The sequence below is a fragment of the Bacillus rossius genome, chromosome 1 (genome assembly GCF_032445375.1).
Source record: "Bacillus rossius redtenbacheri isolate Brsri chromosome 1, Brsri_v3, whole genome shotgun sequence".
NCBI classification, from domain to species: Eukaryota; Metazoa; Arthropoda; class Insecta; order Phasmatodea; family Bacillidae; genus Bacillus; species Bacillus rossius.
Window position 1 is genome coordinate 11,763,166 of NC_086330.1, and position 23,954 is coordinate 11,787,119.

A 23,954-nucleotide genomic window follows, 5' to 3' on the forward strand; every position below is an offset into this window, starting at 1 on the left:
TTTCAATTTTTGTTTCCATTTAGATTGAATTTAAATATACCATAAAAGTTGCTAATACATCTGACAAAAATGTCAAAAATAATTTCAAATATTTTATAGAAGTAATAAAAAAGTACCCATTGTTTATTTTCTAGAAATTATTTTGCATTATTTTATTGTGTTTGTGATATATATAATTTCTGTTGGTTTTTCAGTAATAACTTTTTTTTTTAACATTTAACAAAATATGGTTTTGTAGCCATATACCTTCAAATTACCCCACTTGAAGTAGATTGAAAATGATTTTTAAATTTTTTGTGGTGAAAGTATTTTAAAAATCATATTTCAATACTTCTGTGGATGCTATGTATACCTATTTAATATGTAAAATTTAAATAGTAGAAGTATGTGATTTAAAAAAAACCAAAATGTCACATGTGTTTTACATTTTGAACATTATTACTTTATATTTATTAGGTGGTTAATTTGAAAAGTAGGCGTGTTAAGGGGTAAACATAAAATGAACAAAATTCAATCTGCTACACTTGTGTTTATAGGTTGGTTTTACTCTTTTTTTGCTCCCTAGGAGTTGTAAGAGTCTGGAGCAAATGAACCTAGGTAAAAAAAAAGATACCTCGTAAACAAAGTGAATGTTAAGGTTTTTTTTTAATCTGGCACATAGCAGAGTTCTTAAAAAATTCAGTTGAGAATCTACACTAATCTGAAGACTATACTGGATTTTGGCAATACCTAATATCGTGCCACAAATGAGTGTATGTTTTTTAAAAATGTAAGATCATCACTTACATACCCTATATAACCTGTAGCAATTAAAGAAATACATCTAACCAATATAATTTTTACTAAATATATATAAATAGACTATCATCATTGTTTTATGTAATGCGAAAGTTATTCATTGTAAAATCCGCAATACACTGAACAGTACGAACAGCACAGAAGCAGATGACTCGACCTCCCTCGAGGTCTTGGGAGCGACCTGCCCCCCACAGGTAGAGCCACCATATCTGCACAAGGGGGTACCTCCTCGAGAGTTGACAGGTCAAACCAACCCTATAATGGGCAGTTGCGAGAAGCTCAGAAGTCTCACTTTTTCCCGTACCGTTTAGTTGACACTGTGGAAGTGTTGACTCAGCTGACTGGGGGGGTGCGCTGGCAGATGTCGTGCCCTCAGACGCTGGCGTCGCCCGCGTACCAGCCGGCGGGCTACTCGCTGCCGGTGATGGGGCCCATGGCCACGGGGCTGTCGCAGTACGCGTCGCCGTACGGGGCGCTGGGCGTGATGCCGGGCCTCGCCGGCGCCGGCTTGGGCCTGGGCGGGCACGACCCCCGCTCGCTCGCCAAGCAAAGTGAGTTGGTAAACCCGGTGCAGGCGCAGGACTCCTCCGCCGCCGACGACCAAGGTGTGCAACTCCACACTACGTTCTGCTATCCGCTTGGGCATGACGTTCAAACTGCTTGCCTGCCTGTCTCGCTAGTGGCTAGTTCTGGTTGTGGTGCATGGTGTTGCTGCTTTCATTCAAAGATTTAATGTTAATTACCACTGAATAAGGTATTAAAATTATAACTGCATGGTACTTTTATTTAAATTGTTAGTTTGGACATATACCATCGCTAGAGACCCGTGAATTTTGCGGATTCATTTCGTGTTATGCTAAAATTCAAATAATTATACCTTAGTGCTGCTTCTGTCATTGTTTCTTGTTAATCTGGAGGACTGAGGGCCAATTAGAGACCCTCACTCATAGAAATGTCGAAACACAGGCCACCCAGTCGAGACGACTCACAAGTCAACGGCCAATGAACAGTTGGCATTTGCCAGAGTGTGTAGAGGATAGTGGAGTCTATCCTGGATGTCATTGAATCCGCGAAATTCACGGGTCTCTAACCATTGCTTGCCTGAACAGTTGTCATTGTGAAAACCTGAAGAATGTGACACAAAGATGAACACACACACATACGCACAGTTTGTCTGTATTTAGTTTTTTTTTTTTCCTGCAGTCATCAGTCCTCTGTGATTGGTGGTTTTGGTGATATTTTTCTAATTCCTTCCGTGGAATTCTCTGTTTACATTTAACATTGGCTGATATTTGGTTTTCTTTGTGTTTATGTAGGACATACAGTTCAAACTAGCAATGGCTCATGTCCAAAATAAGAATCTCTATCTGTCCCGGTTTTGGTCTTTGTTAAAATACAATTTCTTGGTCCTCAAATTATAAAAAAAATTTTTTTTTTTCAGTTACAGAATTTGTGAAAGTGTAGTTTTACAGAAATAATTTTATGAAGCCATATAGTTAAAAGAATTATAATTCTGTTTAGTTAATTATATTTAGTTGCAATGTAAGACTTTAGGTGTAACCAGGGGCAGAGAATATGTTTTTAAAATGGAGCTTTGCTCAATTCGTTTTTTTTTACCAATTATATCTCGACAAACTCAAACTAAAAACATTGCAAAACTAATTTCCAGAGCTAAGCTCATTAGTACCTTTTCTAGACACTACTACAGTAAAACTAGTTACTAGGGAATACAAAAATAACAGAAATGTTAAGCACACATTTTTTCACATCTTAATACTATACTAAAAAGGATGCTCTTTGTTCATGGATATAAATTCCAATAATTATGAAAATTCCCTACCCACTGCAGAATTTATCTTCGTCATTTATTCATTGGATACTATAAATTTATATTTGAAACTATTTTGATTAGTCTTGTGCTGTCAGCGAAGACTGTAGTACTTTCACAATAAAACAGCTGCAAGAGTGCTACAATGCAGCTGAATAACCTAATGCAATAACTCTTACTCTTATGCTCAGCATCTGGTTGGTCTGTGAAGGGCCTGAGTAAGGTCAGAAGAGAGGCAAAGAAAGATATGACATAACATGTCATGTCATAATTTAAGGTTGTGAGCTATAATGAAGTAGCAAACATTCAGCAAGAGTGAAACAGGATGAAGAAGTGTGAGACTGATGGGGGAAAAAAAGAAAAAAAAAAAAAAAAAAAAGAAGAGGAATTTGAAACATAATTTTTTTATTTTATTAAACTTTGGCACCAGGAGCGCAAAATTATTTAATCTGGTTGGTGCTTCAACTAAAGGAGCTTGGTTCTAACGCATGCTATGGTTCTTAAAGTAACTTAGCTCAATGTAAAATTTGTACGAGTGTGCTGCTATGAGCAAGCTTATTTGTCCAACTGGATGAAACATAAGTCTAAAATTTATACTCTATAATTTAAGAACACACAATACTGAGCTGTATTCATGTATGAACACTCATTTCTATTTCAGTAGTGCATTATTTAAATACCAGTAAAAGGACAATAAATAGTTAACTGTTGTCATCAGTGGTCTAATTCTGAATTATTAAATATGTTTAGGTGAAATACTAACCTCTGGTAGGACAAATGAAATACTAAGCTCTGGTAGGACAAATAATAATCTGAGAACATGGCCGCACATCCAATGACCGACTATGCAACTGGCCAGGCACTCGGCTACTTGTAGTGCCGAAGCCACAGCACCAAATAAAATGTCCATATTTATAGTTCACACAAACATTAGCAAAATAATTTTATTGAAATAAAAATTTATAGTGCATGTGGCAGTATTATGCTATAGTGAGTGTTATTTCTCCAGTTCACTGTGCTTTAACTGAAATAATTTAAAATTAAAACTGCAAAGTAAGGTGTGTGTTTAGATTTATTATAATTTTTTTTGCATTAAATACACAATTAAAATTTTGTTTAATGTAGTTGCAAGCTGTCGGTGCATGGAATGGAAATGTATATACAGGCATTATTGTCAGTATGTATGTAGTAAAGGAAACTCTCTTGATGGCTCCAGAGATATCCTCAGTTTTCCATTTGTGAAGTTATAGTGACAATTCAATGTTCACATAAAGGTATACATTCTTCTATTAGTTGCATGAAAATTGAATCTTGTAAGTTGATGCAGATTTTATCATAATTGATGCAGGCAGTGATTCTACAGACTCTTGGCTGTCCTTCACCGGTAAAACTACCAAGTAGTCTCGTACACTCAAGTTTCTTGCCACAATATTAGATTTATTTATTACAGTTAATATTTTTTCGTTTTTCTATGATACAAAAAAATACAAATAAAAAATTACTGAAGTTTTAAAAGTTTGGATGACAAATGTAAAGAAACTTGATTACTCGCCTGGAGTTGGGACGGAATACTCGTTACGGAGAGAACACCCTCTATGTGCAGGCAGCTGGGAGTTTCCATCACTTGTAGTGTTTGTCATTTACCTTCATCACTAGTATATTTCTTATTTACATTAACTATTCTTTTAATTACATATAAATTAATTTCATGTTGACAGTTTCAGATAATTTAATGGCAAATGCAAATTGCAGGAATAAATTTACTTATTATAAATGTCTTTTTAAGATGGACCCATGTGCATGCTATAGGACCTCAATTTTACATTCCTCTCATTTACACTTAAGCCTTAAGCTGATGGTTGCTCCCTGACCGACATGTTTACAGTGCATTGCGTTCCTGTTTACACCACAAAGAAATTATTGCTCTCCTCGAGTTGCACTTTTCTGCTGTTTTTAAAATTGCTTAGTACATAACTCTTGGCCTTGCTCAAAGGAAGACATTTATGGAAACACTGCTTAGCAATTTATTGGATATTCAGTCTAATACCTTAAACATTAATGTTCCATGTGTTAAAAATGTTTTACTAAAGACCAAACTTCCTTAACTAAGATTACTGCCAATACATTTATTCCTACCTACCTTGCCTGTGGTCATGTTTTATTACTGAGCACAGACTAATGGTGTACCTTTTTTTTTAATATGTATAGGCAATGTGGCAATTGTATTTAATAGTTACACATTGGTGCATATATATACACAATGATGCATTTATATATAATATATATAATATATATAATTATATATATTTATAATTATATAATTATATATATATAATTATATATATTTATAATTATATAATTATTTATATAAATATATATATATAGGTGTCCGAAAAGTCTTTCCCTGATTACCCAAATTAATAACATCGGCTAGAAGTAAGATAAAAATATGAAACTGGTGATGAAATGTTGAGAAACTATCAAGTTTTTTCAAACATCTGTACACTTCCACATGAGCACCTTTGGTAGCACGTAGCACATCTAGTCGATAGTCGACATTCAATTTACGTCCACACATTAGCCAACATCGTTGGAGGGATCGATGCATTGACACTGGTTATCCGTTGTTGCAGGGTTGCAATATCTGGTACATGTGTTCGGTAGACCTCGTCATTGACATAACCCCATAAAAAGAATTCTAATGGGGTTATGTCAGGAGAGCGTGGAGGCCAAACCGTTGGTCCATCACGACCGATCCATCGTCCAGGAAAGGTCATATCAAGATAGGCACGGACCTCCAAACCCCAATGCGGTGATGCACCATCTTGTTGAAACATGACATCAGGGTGATACTCAAGCAGCTGAGGAACAGCATAAATTTGTAACATGTCCAAATACACTGGAGAGGTGATGGTTGCCTTAGCAAAAAAGAATGGCCTGATAATTCTGACATGCAATAGCGTGCACCAAAAATTCACTTTTGGACTTCCTCTGGTACACTCCATCACCTCGCCAGGGGGCTGTGAACCCCAAATGCGCACGTTATGGCGATTCACTACTCCACTGACAAAAAAAAGGTCGCCTCGTCAGAAAAGGCAATTCATTGGAGATAGCCATTATCGTCCTCCATACGTGATAAATTTTTGACCGCAAATTCATAGACATGTACTGTCATTGGGCAACAGAGCCTGAACGATTTGCACTTTTTTATGCACGAAACATTAAATGCTTGTGTAAGATATCGTGGAGAGAGCATTTTGGCATCTGTAATTCACGTGAGGCCCTTCGCACCGATTTCTTCGGACTTCGCAGAAATGACTGTCTCACAGCTTCCACACTTTCAGCTAAGGTTGATGGTCGACCAGACTTCGGAAGGTCAGCAACCGATCTTGTGGTCTTGAAATTCTCATACCACGTCTTAATGCTCTTGACATCGGGGGGAATCTTTCTATATGTGGTTTGGAACTTTCTATGCACTGTTATTGGTGATCGTGTCTCGTGGTACCACAGGACAAACTGTGCTTTCTCCTGATTGGTAATTATGTCCGGCTTCCTGGGCACCACACCTCGGACAATGCACACATACTGCGAACCTATAAAAAACTTGAGTTATGACCAAACATTTTTACACCACTTTCATATTTTTATTTATCGTACTTCTAGCCGAAGTTATAGATTTGTTATCAGGGAAAGACTTTTCGGACATCCTGTGTATATAAATTTATGTGCCTACACAAAAACCACTTTTTTTTTTACATTATTTTCAACAGGGATTTTCAACTTGTAAAGGCCCAAAGGCCACATTGGAATATTTGGGCATGATTGTGGGCCGTACTTTAATAATAGGCAAATTTTCATAAAACTCGGCAAATAGTTTAGTTAAAATAGAGGTTTAATCATTTTAATAGCTTCAACACTTTAATATTTATAACCAGAGAAAGTTAATTTTGAAGTGAACCATAATAGGAGTGTTTAGTCTTCAGATATTAGTTACATAAATGACTAAAAAATACTTATCTTACAAAATTACCTTATTTCCGCCATTATTTTCTTTTTAAAAATGTAAAAGGGATTCTCCTGTATTTGGTTTATATTGTCACTAATTGTGCTGTTTTTATCAATATAACACATTGTGTGTGCAATTATAGGCTCTTAGGGTTTATTGGCATATTTATTTTAAGATTAATCCCTGCATGTGTGTGTGTGTGTGTAAATCATGTAGGATATTGTTATGCAAATTCTCTTCAGAAATACAGATAATTCATTCACCATGCATTGAAACAGTTTCTTTTGACAAATTTTGTACTGTAATTGTTTCCCTCGTTAAGTGATTTGATTAGTGTTGTAAACTCCAGTAGCTCATGTTGTATTCTGGTGGTGAAGTAAATGTTGCAATAGTTATCAAGTTAAAAAAATATATATATTTACGGTTAATCCAAAGACTATACAGGATGTTAAATGATGTAAAACTATTGTACCTAACCTGTATACTATTACATGACTGATATTAAAAGTATTAATATTAGCATGACTGCTTGATACATAGTTGTGACTTTATAGATAATGATCCATCTAAAGATATTAAACATATCTGAGTAATTGTAAACCCATGAATGTTTCAGAAACTTAATCATTAAACATTTAAGTATTTTGTGTGTTGGTCAATGTCAGTGTTGTAGATACGGGTATAAACTTTTTTTTTGGTTGGTTGTTTGATGGAAACTTTGTGGTAGTCAAAGGCAGCAGTTTACACTATAATGCCCTTGCATAGCAGAAATATTTTATTTCCTGGTGAGCTGTGTGCACACACGCTCATATGCACTTAACACTTAAGATGCCATAACGCTCAAACTTATACCAAAAGTGCCATTAGTCAGTAAATTGTCCTTCTGTTTGGCCATGATCATCTGCTGTAGTTCTTGATGTGCTTTAGCATTTAATTTACACACTCATAAGGCTAAACAAAGAAATATTAAAAAAAATAAAAGCTCACAGAAGGGGGAGCATTTACCTGCATTAATTTAAATGATTACAAGGCAGCAATACCTTATTTAATTTCATTAGTTGTGTATGATTAATGAGTAGACTAGGAAAGATTTTTGCCTTGCAATCAAAATTGCTATTGAGAGGCTGCAAGTTAAATTGCATGTCGCAACCTGCAGGAATGAAATAATTGATGAGGATTCAATTGCAGAGAGGTATGGTTTGATTCGCCATTTGTGTTAAATCGGACATAATTGTAAATTTCATAATTTTTAAAGTTTTATAAAAGTTAAATTAAAAATAGTTGCAAGTTTTTGTTTTCTAATTCAGTGTTTACTCATTTTGTGGGTTTTTGAGGAAAGATGATGCTTATCAAATTTATTTGATAAGGTTTTGAACAGCTTTAGTGAAGGTAAATCATTTACTTAGTGGCTGGCATGGGGGTGGGTTTGCAAGCAGCATGCCACAGTTTGGTACCGATGCTTACCGCACGAAGGCATGGAGTGTTGCATGTGCTTCCGAGGTCGGCGGTGCCTGCCAAGTTGTGTGGCTCTGTCGCGCTGGCGGACGCCGGCAATAGGTTCCAGTCGGGTAGTCTCTTTCCTAGACCTGATCACGGGCTCGCCGCGCTCCGCCACCCCGCTGCTGTCGCGCAAGTCCCCCACGGTGGACCAGGGGGTGCAGGTGAGCCAGCCGGGCGCTGGCCCGGGCAAGGACGAGAGCAAGCAGCCGCCAGCCCGCCCCATACAGCCGCCGTCCGCCAGGGAGGGGTGCGTACCGGTGGTGTCCTTGAGTATTGTGCTTCTGTGAATCAGTTCTCTTGCTCATTCTTTTGAATACACTTGTATAACTCTGGGTAGTCATTCGTAAATGAATTTCTTAAATTAAAAAAAAATTATTGATAAACGTAAAAGCCAATTTAATTTTCAGCCGTAGCATGAAGAGCATGTAATGGTGTGTTGTACATGTGTCCTTTATAGTAAAAACTGTTTATTTGTTGGAAATTATTTTTCAAAATACATAAATTCTTTTTTTTTCCTGAGAAGTCTAGAAACTTAAGGTTTTATTTACCAAAGTTTTAATTATTGATTAATAAGTCTTAAAATAAAGAATTTTATGATAAAGGCTACATAAATTAGTTACAGTAAAACCCTGTTATAATGTTCCTCCATATAATGTTTTCCTTCTTATAATGTCATATTTTTAAAGTCCTAATATTTCCCCCATAAGGACAATGTATTTATTTCCTGCATATAACGTTCATAAATAGTGTAATTTCCTACTTATAATATTTGCTTTCTAACATTCAATAAATGGGGAAAAAATGTTTCAAACCAAATTATTCCAACACTTACGATAAAGTTTCCTTTATGTATGTTTACAATCACTGCCATACAATACATGAAGTTTGTTAAAATACAATTTTGTGCAATACAGTAGAGCACCCCTCAACCGGAATCATTGGGGGGAGGTCTATTCCGGTTATGGGAAAATTCCGGTTAAGGGGAGTTGCGGTAGGGCCGGCCTCCGAGCCGGATGAATGACCTTCATTGTTCATTCTAGCAAGCTGGAAAGCGGGTGTTTCTTATCTCTGTGGGTGGGTGGGTGCTTGCATGCGAAGAGGAAGATGTAGAGGGTTCGGGGGAGGTAGTAGGACAACAGCTGCAGTGTTGTGTTACTTCTGTGTTGACGTGCTAGTGATTCACACTTCCTGGAGAGTGTAAAGTCACTGCCACGCACAGTTTACATTTCACATACACAAGAATAACACTTCAAGCATCTCGTTTAAAAACACAGAGATAGAGAAATACAGATAAATGTAGACTGTTTAACCATATATTAACGTATAAATATATACATAATACATATTTGTACACTAAATTATTGTCTACAAACTGAAAGCATCACACGTTGGAAGTAAATGTTACTGGCTATCACGTGTGTCAGCGTGTGTACACTCGGGCCGGCCGGAATTTTCCGTTTACTTGACATAGTGAAACAATAAAATTAAACTACTTACAGCATTAACATCTTTATAGTAATTCACGTCCGACGCGAAAACCAGCGGTGTATTTACGCAATGCGCGGGAAAGACTGGCTATAATTAGCTCTCTGACAGACGTACGCGCGCGCGCCTACAAGACAGGCAAAAGCAAAAACTCCTCGTTCCAGTGCGGAAATGTTTTAATTTTTTTTTGGAAAATTAGTTCCGGATATCGGGAGTTCCGTTTGTGGGAATTACGGTTGAGGGGTGCTCTACTGTATACTGAAGGTACACAATGTTCATAGTTACGTGTCAGTTGGCACCCTTAGTCAACTGTTCTCTTCCTTGCCATTCCAGTGGGTATTCAGATGCACGTACATAGTCCTACGATATTTAAGTTCCCAACCATTGAGCGAGGGCACAACTAAAAGGGTTTTCTATTGCTTACAAATAATTTTTTTTTCATTCATACGTAGGAATCACAAAATTAAACATTTTCAGGTGGCAAAGGAGTAGACGTTCTCACTCTTAATGTTGTCATCATGAATCGTGAGATAATTTTACAAAAAATGTGGCAGTCTATCTTTAAAGACAAACAAAATTTAACCTGGGAACAAGATGAAGTTGAAAAATTGTTGGCTTGTTTCAGAAAATTAATGTTTTAAGTATACTATCTTTGGTTTTAACATTAAAGTTGTTTACATAGCGTAGTGAGTCCATTGGTACAAAGCTCGAACATTGTTAAGTGCTAAATTGAGATTTTCTGATTATAATGTTTTCCTGCTTATAATGTTTTTTCTTGTGCTCCCTTGAAAAACATAACAGGTTTCTACTGTAATTTCAAAATTGTATATTGCACATTTCAGTGGGGAGGTGTGGGTTGAGTGTGCGAGCAACGAATCGTTACAGACAGTGTGGCCACGTCTGCATGATTACATGGTGACTGTGTGAATTCAATTGTTGTGCCATATTGGTTAAACGCCCAAAACATTGGCTGAAGTGTGGTGTTTGCAGCGTGGAAACCGTTTTAAATGACTTTGATTATTAGTTTCCATTTTTAACAACTGATATTCTAATCCATTCTTACTAACCATCCTTGGACATGGTCTAGCACCATTTCCACAATGTTTTTAGCGGAACCAGATGGTGATGGCAAGGTTAAAAATAATAGTTTAAAAAACTAAAAAAAACATGCTTTTATAGAAAATCCAACTACAAATAGTTGGTGATAGCCTGAGGTGGGACACTGCGCAGGGTACGAAGAGGGGAGGGGGTAGCGAGGACTCTTGTAATTCGGCCACGCACGCCTGGCATGCCTTACGTCAATGGACGCCATGTGACGTCAAGTGGCTGCGTGTGACAGCCAGTCCACTACGAACCTGGCGTGCATCACGAACTTCTCGTGTTCATAACACTGTCTTTGGATTTTTATCACTGTCCAGGTTCAGCATGTTGCAGCATTAGTAGCAGTTTTATATCTTCCTCATACCTCTGGTTACACTTACTAATGCTGGTTTAAGCTGCTACGTGTATGTGCCGTGCTGGTTGTGCAGTGGGAGGGGTGTTGCAGGCGGGTGGCGGGACGAGGAGTGATCGGCCAGCAGCCGCTGCACATGCAGCCCGGCCAGTACCAGCCGCTGCCGCAGCGGGAGAAGGAGAGCAGCGGACAGAAGCTGTCCTCGGGCGGGCAGCGAGACCAGCCCCTGCACTCGCTGGAGCAGCGAGACCAGTCCCAGGTACTTCCTCGTCAACAACCACCGTTCAGCACTTGCACTGTTCCTCCCCCGTGCGACGTGCTGCGCGCAGTCGGACCCTCTCTTCCTGAACACGCGTGCAGGCCATGGCAGCCGTCACCGCCCAGCCGATTGTGCGTCATGCGTTCCCCCGGGGCAACCATTTGTCTACATAAATGTTACATTTTATGTTCATTTGTACAAATTAGGCAAATATGCCTTAATATTTTTGTGGTGTCTGACTGGGTCGTTTTTTTGTTTCTACAGCTGGGAAATATTTAAGAACTGTCACATTTTTTGAAATTTTACTTCATAAAAATCTGCAAGGGAAAAAAATAGAAGCTACAAGTTAACTTTTTCATTTGATTGGGCAGATGAACCACCAGCCTCCAGGACACATGGCCCTTCCTCAGAGAATCCAGCACCAGCAGCACCAGCAACAACACCAGCAGCACCAACAACACCAGCAACATCAGCACCAACAACACCAGCAACACCAGCAACAGCAGCAGCGCGGTGGCTGGATGAACAGAGGCGGCGTGCGCCGGGGCAGGGGACGCGGCCAGAACTTCAACCGCTCCATGCCCCCGGCGGGCAAGCCCAAGAACACCCTGAAGTTCGAGGGTGACTACGACTTCGAGCAGGCCAACACGGAGTTCGACAAGCTCATGAGCCAGCTGGTCAAAACCAAGATAAGTGAGTCTATTCCCTGTTTACATATCTGGTAGGTTGAGATTAAAACCTTATACCAACTCTTACCAATGAAAATATTTATTTTCAGCATTATATCATTTTCTCTCATGCATGTTTTTTTTTATCTGGTAGTCTAGATGATGTTAATGCTGATGAAAATTTTTTTGTGATAAATCATATAGCCTTTTAAGAATACTGTGATCTGGATAAAGTATTGATAATTAGCGAAGAATAGGGAAACTTAACATTTAATATATAGTAGGCCTGTAGGAAAGAGGGAGAAACCAATCTGCCTGGTTACTAAAAATTAATTTTAGTAAAGTGTCATGAATACTAAAATTAATCAAAAACCCTTGGTAACCCTAATAATATACTTACGAAGAATTTTTAAATTAAATTTAAGCCATTTACAGTCTTCTGTTTTGATTTTAGTATTCTCAACTTAGATGAAAATTAGATTTGATACTTTATTATTTTTTTTAGAGCGGTTCTCTGGAGTTGGCTTACTGCTATCTTCTCCCCTGTTATTTTTAATGGTTTTGACTGTTTAGTTTCTTTGCATAGTTTTGGGAGATATAAATTACTGAAAGATTGTTTTGCCAAATGTCTTAAACAGGTGATTGTTTGATATTGAGATCCTCGTGGCATGAGTTGGCGAGTCCTCTGGAGTGCTGAAGTGTGGTGTTGCTGGTGTGCAGCCGTTGAAGCAGAGCCCGGGAGCACCACCGAGGTCAAGGTGAACGGGGACAGCGACAAGAAGGAAGACTCCGGCAACGAGACTGGCGTGGGCGAAGGCGAGACCGAGGAAGAGCACGAGATCTTCTATGACAAGAACAAATCTTTCTTCGACAACATCAGCTGCGAGGCCGTAGAAAGGAGTAAAGGGTTGGTGTTCTCTGCCACATACACATATCTAGTTGATCAAAAAAGAATTTATTAGGTAAAAATTTATCAAGAACAATAGTTTTAAGTACAACTATGATACTTTACTGTTAAATTTGGCATACTGGGTTTGCGTTGCTACGGACGAAAAGTCTCAAGATTTATGTAAAGAAAATTCTAAAATTGATCTGAATCACGTGCTCGTTTAGTTGAAGATTAGTAACGAATAACTTTCAACCACTAACTCAGTAAATCAATTTACATTTACCTGCTAAACTATTTTCCCTTAACTCATTGTTAGTGTTATCTCAATGTTCTCCAACCCCAAAAGGTATGTGTGTGTAACACATCATATTGCTGTACGTTGAGAAGGTACAATGTCAGCATTGGATACTGGAAGCCAGATGCACATGACTGATTTGCCGCCACATTGACATGCAGCAGAAATTGGTAGTTTCTCAGTTTGTCCAGCAAAATTACCGTTGCTTGACAAGCTTCAACCCTGTCTTTAAATCTGCAGTTTTGCACACAATTTGTGGGCCTAAGGATATGAGGACCCTTACTACAGACATTCCAATAAGTTCTAGTGAGTTGAGTTCCAACCGAAGATTTTTGAGGAAATCCAAATAAATGGTCTTCCTGGTTTTAGGAATGCAATCTTTGTATTCATGACAGATTCCGTTTTGCATTGTCATTTCTGTAGACCAGACATTACCAAAAATATTTAGTTTATGCACATGTTCTCATGCACTAACATTTTCAACAGTTCCTTCACATTGCACTAGATGGCAGGTGTCACAAAACTTGTATCCTTGGTGTTGCAGAATCTAGTAATGCATATTAACGACAATTTTTTTTTTTGCGAAGCCTATATTTAAATTACATACCAATAAAAATTGCTTGAGAAAAATGCAAGTATCTGTTCATGAGAGATTAAGTATATTATAAAAAATAAAAAACTAATATGGCAATACATACACCCCAAAGCAATTGCAAGTTTGGTTTTCATAAATGTCTTATGATTAGAGACCCCGAAAAATGAAGCGCGAAATTCACGAAATAACGCGAAAATTTGATACTTTAAACGAATTTTGCGACTTTCCTTACATTTCGACAGTCGTGAAATTCACGCATTTTCGCGCAAAATTCACGTTTTTTCGCACAAAATAACGTCTTTATGTCGCAAGTTCTATTTATTTACGCCATCATAAACATAGGCGTGAAATAAACATAGACTGAAAGACTAGTGCGGCGATATTATCTTCGTTTTGACACGTTATTGAAATCCACGTACATTAGAACCCGTTTATAGTGAACCCGCCTATAATGAACTCCCGTTTATTGTGAATTTCCGTCTCGGTCCCGGCAAAATGATGTGAGGTTATGTATTAATTTATTGGATATAGCGCACAACTTTTGTCAATGTTGATACGTTTTCCCGTGTACCACGAACAAATTTTGCCGACATAATGCACATTTATCTCAAATATTTTCATTTAATTACAAGTTTTTTCACAAAACGTCTATTCTGAATCACATTGAAGTTTTTCTCCGCAATACGCTACTCGATTGTCCACTGTTCATATTATAAACAAGTCGTATTCGAGTGGCCTCGGTAGGCTACGTGTAGCCAAAGATGGTGATCAGTTTGGTGAAAATAAAAAATAGTTTTCCCTTCATAGTTAAAGAATGGGCGAACGCGTGTACATTTAATATGTTATCAAAATTAAGCATAAATTACCGCCACACAAATACGTATGTACATTATAGCAGCAAATTCAATATTTTTAAGTCTCATTTTTATCGTTAACGTTTCGGACATTTTGATCGAGTAAGGTTCGTAAGACTACCACTAGATAGAACTCTGTGGACTAAATTTTTCCATAGAAAGTGAGAAAATTTTGTTCCAGCTTTAGCAACTGCAATACTAAATGATACGTAGTGATCTTTGATGCGCCAAACTCGTTACTTATCGTTTATTTACTTTTGACGGTAAAAAGAATTTCGTGTTAAGCTGCAAATGTGCTTCAATAAGAAATATGTACATAAAAAGGGATGAAAAACGCGGTAAAAAACATAAGGCATTATCTGTGCGAGATAAACTGGACATTATTGAAAAGATATACTCCAACCCCACTGTCCCGCACGTGTTAATAGCAAAGGAACTGGGAATTGCAACATCCACATTAAGTACAATATTAAACAAGCTGAACAATCTTCTTTCTCAAGCTGTGAATACGTCACAGAGTATTAAATGCCTGAAAAATGGAAAATACGCCGATTTTGAAGAACCATTAATAGAAAGTTTGTACATGTGTAGTGCATTAAAAATATCTGCATTTGCTCATAAAACTGTTGCTTTGAGTATTTTCATTCGTTCTTTTCTTGGCTTAGGCCAATGTGTAATTAAGATTTTGCTTTTGAGTATGTATTGTCAATATAAAAGTTTTCCCAGATATAAAGTTTCCCCTCTATAGTGAACATATAAACTACTCCCTTCAGATTCGTTATAACAGGGTTCTACTGTATTTTTATTACTCTGTTTACATGCAGTAAATATTGCCATCGCAAATGAAAACAAAATGTAACAAATGTCAATAGATATGTGCGCACTACCAACATAACCAAATTGACTCCACAGTTTTCGTGTTTTGAATGATGGTCGTTTCTGCCGCAAAGTGCACTGGTGTCTATTTTTCTAACCTAATTTAATCGCATGGAGCTAAGATGGCAGTCATTTTTGCGTGCACATATCTATGAGTGTTTACAAATACCGTCCACATTTTGTAAGTTTTGTGATACAATTGAATTTATGGCTAAGATGCCGAAAACTTCGACAATGTTTGATCGCGAAAGAAATGAAATTGGTTGGATTTTATATTTTTGACCAGCGGGACAAAATTATGATGTGCAAGTTCTGCAACGTGCGGGTTGATTGGGAACACAAAGAAAGACACGTGCAAAAAGCATGTGGCAAATGACACAAAACAAAACAGAAAAGACAATTATTTTATCAAGCAAATTCTACCGTGTCTAAACAAATCTCGATAGGTGACAGCGTGAAAACAAGCTTGAACAAGAATTTGTTTCTGATTTTGTTAATATGATGCTGTAAGTTATCATTCTTTTGGAAAAAGAAAAAGCTATGAGGGAATGGTTTAAAACCCGTGTTGAAGGTTAGCCTTATTTATTTAGAAATGTTTTCCCTCGCTAATAAATGTTCATAAACATATGTAGGCCTACAATATTATAGATTAACTTACCTTTAGGCCCAACTTACCTTTACTTCAAATAAATATGCAAGTACCTCAGATTAACAAACACATAAATAGGATGGATTGCATTGTGAAATGGTGAGCACACCACAAGATATTTTTGACTGATTGATTGATGGTTTGACTCTGTAATCCAGTAGTAATCTTGAAAAGGTTAGGTTAGGCTTAGAATTGTTTTGAGTAAATTAGCCCATTAATATTTTCAGCGATAACCTTATAAATGCTACCTATTTATAAGTATATTGTAAGTTATGTATACATTTTAGGTGCAGGGAATTTGCCATCAGCCAACACTCTTGGAGAAACTTATGTCCCAAAAATTGGCCAGGCAAATAAGGAAGCAGTAAGGCACGGTGTAGAAGACAAACAGATTGTATTCTTGTGTGATGAAACGACAAAGTGGGCCGATGTAAGGCAGTCTGCTACTTTGTAGTGCCTATCCGCTATGAGGTTTTTTTACACCGCCAATGGCATAATTTTTTCACAATTTTTTGGGGTCTCTACCGATTGCTTATTTTAACACAGATTTTTTTCACCGCGTGCTTATTTTTACGCCGATTTTTTGCACGGTTTGTCATTTTTTTACACCGATTTTTTGCACGGTTTGTCATTTTTTTACACCGAAATGAGCCAGTTTTATTTACCATTTTCTGGGGTCCCTACTTAGGAGATAAGTAGGGATGGGATTTTCGAATCTTGGATTCGTCGAATATACCGAATCCTATGGATTCGAGGATTCGTAGGATCCGAGGTGGGTTTTTAAGAGATTTAGGTATTATTGATAATTGTAGTGCTGGGCGAAGTTTGAAAATTTCGAACCGAACCGAACACTTACGTTCGGTTCGGTTCGGTTCGGTTCGAAACCTCTTAAAATATATTCGAAAACCCGAACGTTCGTTAAAAAAAATTACGTTTTTCTAATTTTCTAACCCCCATTTGAGACCATTCACAAAACAGCTCAACAAAATTCTATTACTTGTAATATTCCGACTTTTATCGCATAATCGTCGCCTCAACAGTTTCAAGCGCAGACAAAATAAAATAAAAAATTATTAATCGTCACATAACTCGCATAGCATTTTTTCATATGGACGCGCTTTGTTTTTTGATTACTTTAGAGAATTTTGTATGCATTTGTCGTACTACGTAATATAAACTATCGAAAAAATGCCAAAGGTATTGTATATTATACCTTTAACTATAGTGCGTATATGAGAAGTGTTGTAAAATCACCAAACATTGCGTACCCCATACGTTAAACTAATGCGCATGTACGAGAACTCTCGTATTTCGGCAAAACTAACGTGATCAAGTTAACACAAGACAAATGCGGTAGGAAATGATTACGTAAATTACGTATTTTAAATTACTGGGATGTATTTATTTTCTTTGGCCTTTTTGGTTATAACAGTCAGGTAATGAAAATATTAATTTAATCTTATGTATTAAAAGTACTGGTCCAGTAAATTTTACAGTACGGTACTAAGTTGACTAGCGTAGTCACGGCAGCCATCATTATTTCTCGTGTTTATTTTTTTCCGACGCAAATTTCTATAACCACACTTTTTACGTTACGTTTACAATATTATTGTTCTTGAGGTGATTTGCGATGAGCAGGCTAACGTTTAAGTTTTCCAAATGGAGAAAAGATAATGACGACCCGGATGACCCAGAACCACCCCAAAAAAAACGTCTAAAGTTTCTTCTAACGAGCAGCATTCTTCCAAGAAAACAGCAACTGCAGTCAGCGGGTTTTGTAATGTAGATAGGTAACTTAATTCACATTCGCCTTTTTTTTTGATGTCCTATTAAAAAGTTTTACTTATTAAAAATGTTAGGTTATGTCTACCACAAAAATATGTAGATAGGTAACTTAATTCACATTCGTCTTTTTTTTATGTCCTATTAAAAAGTTTTACTTATTAAAAATGTTAGGTTATGTCTACCACAAAAATATGTTATGTGGCCTTATGCTGAATGTTCGTCATCTTTATAATATTTTTTTTAAATGAAGGTTTGTAGTGTAAACTTAAAAAGGAATATAGATTTTTTGAAATTTAGATGTAACTTCTTCACGAATTAAAAGTTGGTATATATATATAAGCTAAGCTATATAATGTTTTAATTTTACATATGGCTGGAGAACCATTCTTTCTCACCACTCAGTTAAAGACCAAAGTGCTGGTCATCGGTTCATTTTAATTCAAAACAATTATTTCTGTATGAGGTTCGGCTCGGCTCGGCTCGGCTCGGCTCGGCTCGGCTCGGCTCGGCTCGAAACCAGAGAACTGAGGTTCGTCCAGCTCTAGAAAATTGTATACCTAAACTATATTATAAAGGTAACGGAAATGGCACAAACATAAGATAAACTATGCTGCATTTTGTCAATTAGCATAACTACTCTTAACAGAGAATTAGACAGATGCAAACTTAAGTGTGTGGTTTTTGAGGTTATTTGTCTCTATTTTATATCAGGTGTATACACTATGCACTTATTTTATAATTTTATAAATACACATGTGATTTTTTTTAATACATAGGCCTATGTAATTTTTTAAAATAAATGTGTGATTTTTTTTAATAACATGTGGTGAAGTTTAGTGTGGGTCTGGGATTCGAGATTCGATGACAAACACTGAGGATTCGAACAAGGATTCGGATTCGACCAAAATGTGGATTCGTCCCATCTCTAGAGATAAGATTTATAAATGTTCTTATAGCTTATGACATGTTATGAGGAAGTAAGACATAGAGGTCTTAGTTATTTTGTGATGTATAAAATCAATTTTTCACATTGAACATGTTAAGTTTACATTGTGCAATAGACTTCACATAAGTGATAGTACTGAGTAGGAAGCGGGAATTATTACTTATCAAGAACTAGACAGAGCAATGAACCTCGCTGAGTTTCTCATGTACCGTCGAATACGCTCAGCTGGCGCAGCTGAGAGATGTGAATAATCGAACGACACATTCCATTCAGGTTTTGATGCTCTTCAGAATGTATCTTGACTGGTAACTGTGCCCAGCAACCTGATATTCTCAGGCACAGGATGTAACTCTAAAGTTGAAGATATAGACACTGATTTTATTAAGTTAAAAGTTCAAGCCGGGGTTATCTAGGACTAGGTAGTAGGTAGGTACTTTTTCACAATGTTAAAATTTTGCGAAAAATTTAACGAAACACTCAATTTGTGCTCAACCATTTGATGGGGTTAAGTTAGCTATTTTTTTGTAACCTACAAACAGTTAAGTTTTTAGTACTTGCTGGAAATCTGAATTTATTTTCAATACAATAATTAAATTGTCATGATTAATTTATTCCATGTATATGTATATTGATGTTGACAGTATTTTAAACTATATTTGCCAAAGTTTTCACAAATTATTTTTTTATTCTTCTATTAAGACTTGCAATATCTTCTGCTGAAATGTTAAATTGAAATAAGGTTTTAAAAAATGTGATCAAATGGAATGGCTCAGTTTTTGTTTGTGCAAACCATGATTTGCATACTGGTATTTTTGTTAAATTTTTATGAACTAAATATTTGAGGAAAAAAAATTGTATATCATAAAATAAATTTAGGCATGAGTGATAGTTTTGGCTTCTGCATTAATTTTCATAGTTTCAATCAGAAAGGAAGTCAAATTTGGAATAGGAGTAAACTGCAACCGAGAAATCTTTAAATGTTCATTAGCATATAAAAAATGGAGTTATTTCAATACAATGTATTTTATTTCAATACAATGTAATTATTAGTTACCACTGTTGGTTTAAATTAACTATTTGCTGTTAAGCTATAATATAATGGATGGATAACACACGTTAATCCAGTTAATTTACTTAATCTTTTTTTATACTAAGATTCCAACGTACTTTTATTTAGGAATACGGCATTATTTTGTATGCTGAGCGTCTACAGCTTTGGTGTAAAAACAGTTGGGTGTGCTGCTTGTTCCAGCCGTTCGCAGCGCACGGATTGGAGGACGGAGCGCAAGCTGAACTCTGAAACGTTTGGCGTGGCGTCGGCTCGGCGCGGTGGCTACCGTGGCCGGGGCTTCTACGGCAACCGGGGGATGGGCATGGGAGGCATGTACCGCAGCGGGGGCTACCGCGGGGGCTACAGAGGCATGCAGGGTGGCCCGCGCAACGGCCGCATTGGCGGTTACGGCATTCAGGGTGGCACCCCTGTGCAGCAGAGACCAATTGTTGCTCAGAGTAAGTTGAGGTTCCTTGTTTGAATTCTTATTGCAATTTGATACTCTTTTCATCCCGAATTGTTTGGGGTATGGATGGAATATGTGTGATGATAGAAACCAAAATTTTCATACGTTAGAATAGGCGTTAGCAAGTACATACTGTTTTTAATTTGAATAGAATATCAAATTATTCACATATATTGAATATCATTTTATTCACTAATATTGAAAATATTTTGAATACTTGCAGGCCACTACTTTAAATATCTTGAACATTGTGACTGTAAAGGCTACAAGTTATGTGAAAATATCATTTTGGTGGATGGGCCATTCAAATCCTGGAATACCACAGAATCTCTAGTATTTGAAAGATTCCAAGAACAATATTGGATTAAATGTAGTACCGTGTTTTATCGCTTAATGGTCGCACGCGCGTAATCGTCGCAACCATATTTTAGGGTGTCAAAATTGGGATAAAAAAAACTTCTCGCGTAAACGTCGCATGATGTTTTTGGTCCCGCTAGTAGATGCCGAGCACTTTGTGTAGGTATCTTTTCCGTATAAAACAATGTATTTTAAAGTAGAAATCTAATATACATACCTGCCAACTTTGGCCAGTCCAAAAGCGGGAGGTTTTTTAGTGTAGTAAATATTTGTTCCCCCCGGGTAATTTTTTTTTGTAAATTTTGAAATATTTTTTAAAGAGTAAACTAGCATGATCAGCACAAGCAATGGGCAAATTGTGTTCTAAAATAAAATACGTTAACAAACACTCTGCTTTTGTCACACTATCTTCTTTCAAACTTCTTTCACGAAAAACGTCTAATTTCTGATTTGATGCTATATGCATTTATTGACGGCATGTTTATTCGTATTTATATGCTTCACAATGTCGCCCTTTCCGGCATGCGAGACGGTAAAATCACAACGACACAAAGAACAAAATGCAGCATGTTCACCTTTCCTCGATTGCAAAATGCTCGGAAATTCGTCACTAAATGTCTTCTTGTATACAGCAAGATACTTCCAATGTAGACTTACTTAGCGCCATTTCTATTAAATCACTATTGCAGAGTAGGCCTACAACTAAACAACGCGTACAAAATACTCATCACGTAACTGCTTCCACAAAATAATATTTTTACGAATACACCGTTAAATAAATTCGAAGACTGTACTATAATGTATAATGCTACCTCTACACTTCGTCTGTGAGCACAGACGCGAACAGTCGAATTTGTTCGGGGACGAACAAACAATTCACACATAGCCGGCTGACAATCCGAAGCGAATTTGGGCACGAATGAAAACAGTGGTATCATAAACTCATTATTAATCCAGTCCGTCTTTATTTCAAACCAACACCGCCGAAAACACAGTTTACAACGTTGACAAAACACGCCATCTTGGAAAACAAATGAAACCTTTTTCTGGTTGGCTAACAAACACCAATGACGAACGTATACCAAAACAGCTCCGATAATTATCGTAAATAAACTACGTTTCTTTCTTAGATGTATGCTTAACCAAGAGTTTTAGCCGACAATTGTGGGCATTTAGGCTATTAAAATAATTACATGTTATGGTACGAACCGTAGTTACTATACGATTGTACGGAATAATGGTACAAACATTAATTCTATAAATTTATTGCATTAAAAACTTCAAGAGTAACAGAACCAAAAAACGGGAGATTTGAATGACAAATCGGGAGGGCGGGAGAAAGGGTATAAAATCGGGAGTCTCCCGCCTAAAGCGGGAGGGTTGGCAGGTATGAATATATATATTCGGTCATTACCATTTATTTATTTAATTCACGGAAATACAAAGTTGTCTTGACATGTAAATTTTCTTTTAAAGACGGTTTTAAAATGTTTCCTTTATCTGATTGCGTTACCGTGGTGTACCGCTTACAAAAATGTAGCCAGCGCATCATTCATGTTTGGTTATGTTGCTTCCCGTACAGAGCGCGCGCACGTAGTCGAATATCGATATCTCGCCGATTGGATGCAACGCGCGCTCTGTCGAGTGCCGAGTTAACACGTGATAGCCCGCATTCTTTTGTGGCAAGTGTGTACTATGACTAAGCCTGTGCGAATATCAGTTTTTTAACGAATCGAATTCGAATACGAATACCAAATTATTCTCTAATACGAATATTGAGTTCGAATAATTGGAATGAGAATTGAAATCCCATAAAACATGTTATATCACATCACATTACAATATAACAGGTACATATTTACTGATACAATGTATGTGGAATAAAAAAACTGACAGTACTTAAAATGTTAAGGTTCTCCAATTTTATAATTAGTTCGTATTAAAAAGTCTTGTTACATCACTACATATTAGCTAATTTAAATTTTTGTGGAGAAACACAAGCTGCTCTACATTTTCGGGGAGTAGACTCTCTCTCTTCTACACGTCACAATGTTGCCAGCTGTTGAGAAAAGTCTCACTGCACACTAGCGTGGCAGGTATAGGCAAGTACTTTCTTGCTACCACAGCTATGTTTCGGAAACAAGTGCGCCCCTTCTCTGACCAGAAACTGAAAGGATTTTCACTCTTTGGGATTAAGGGTGCTGCCAGATATACGTTTACTTCTCCTTGAATAGTTTCTTCGTAGCTTGCAAGAGTAGACTGAGCTGCTGTTGAAGGTTTCACGTAGGCCCACAGAGATGACTTCTTAATAGGCATTTCACTTGTAGCCTCACTTGTATCTGTTATAGTTTCAGCTACTGTGTTAAGCTTACACAGCTTACATACCTCCCTGCACAAATTTTCAACCCATATTTTTTTTTTTAAATTTTCATCCTTAATTAGTGAATCTTTGAACCGTGGATCTACCATCATAGAAAACACGTTTACTTCACAATCTTGGTACACCATGTAACCTTTATCGCAAGCTTTTAATTAAGTTCTTGGCAAGAGTTTTTTTTTTGACGTGCGGGACAGGATAATTGCCTGAGCTGTCACTACGCGAGGAATTTGGGAAGGGTGGGAAGGGTATAAAGGGGGGGGGGGGGGGGGTGGTTAGCCGCCTGCATCCGGTCGTCTACTGTGTATTATCCTATTGAAAAACATTGACGTAGCATGTTAGGCTTTTGGAGTCTTTGCTGTGAGTATGCGGCCAGATGTTTTCCACATGGTCTGTACAATTTTCTTTCTCCGCCGTCACGTTCGGAACGAAATTACAGTGCCGACAAACCATGTTTCACCCTCTAACCTGAAAACTGTCACCTATAACATCCCGGTTGTATGGATTTTACAGACATTTATCTTTATCAGTATGCTGACAGTTCAAATCTACAGTAGAATCTCGTTATAGCGAGCACGGTAATAGCGAGAACACGGCTATAACGAGGTATTTTTGAGGAATTTACGGCGTGAGAGCTTGAAGCGCGCTTTTGTTATTTGTCTGCTTTATCTCCACCCCTCTCGCTCGCCACTAGACATCTTGCCGTTGACACCTGTCACATTCTTCAGCCTTGCAGTCGCCACCTAAGTGCGTGGCTTTAAAAATAGAATCCCGTCCTTTCTTTATTTTATCAAACTTCCGTTAGTTATCTGTACCG

The 23,954-nt window shown here is 37.2% G+C and overlaps 1 protein-coding gene across 8 annotated transcripts in view; it reads left to right on the forward strand.

Moving 5' to 3' along the window:
* The window catches only part of LOC134532150 (protein LSM14 homolog B-like), a 42,740-nt gene that overhangs the window by 7,475 nt on the left and 11,311 nt on the right, over window positions 1-23,954 (forward strand). For 3 of the 8 annotated variants that reach the window (XM_063368514.1, XM_063368524.1, XM_063368533.1), the window contains exons 3-8: window positions 1,160-1,403; window positions 8,205-8,379; window positions 11,164-11,329; window positions 11,701-12,022; window positions 12,718-12,904; window positions 20,139-20,395. In XM_063368514.1, the coding sequence (XP_063224584.1) occupies window positions 1,160-1,403; window positions 8,205-8,379; window positions 11,164-11,329; window positions 11,701-12,022; window positions 12,718-12,904; window positions 20,139-20,395 (1,351 nt within the window). Of the gene's footprint in view, window positions 1-1,159; window positions 1,404-8,204; window positions 8,380-11,163; window positions 11,330-11,700; window positions 12,023-12,717; window positions 12,905-20,138; window positions 21,203-23,954 lie in introns of those variants that run through there. The other 5 variants (XM_063368542.1, XM_063368549.1, XM_063368559.1 and 2 more) reach the window with 3 other exon arrangements.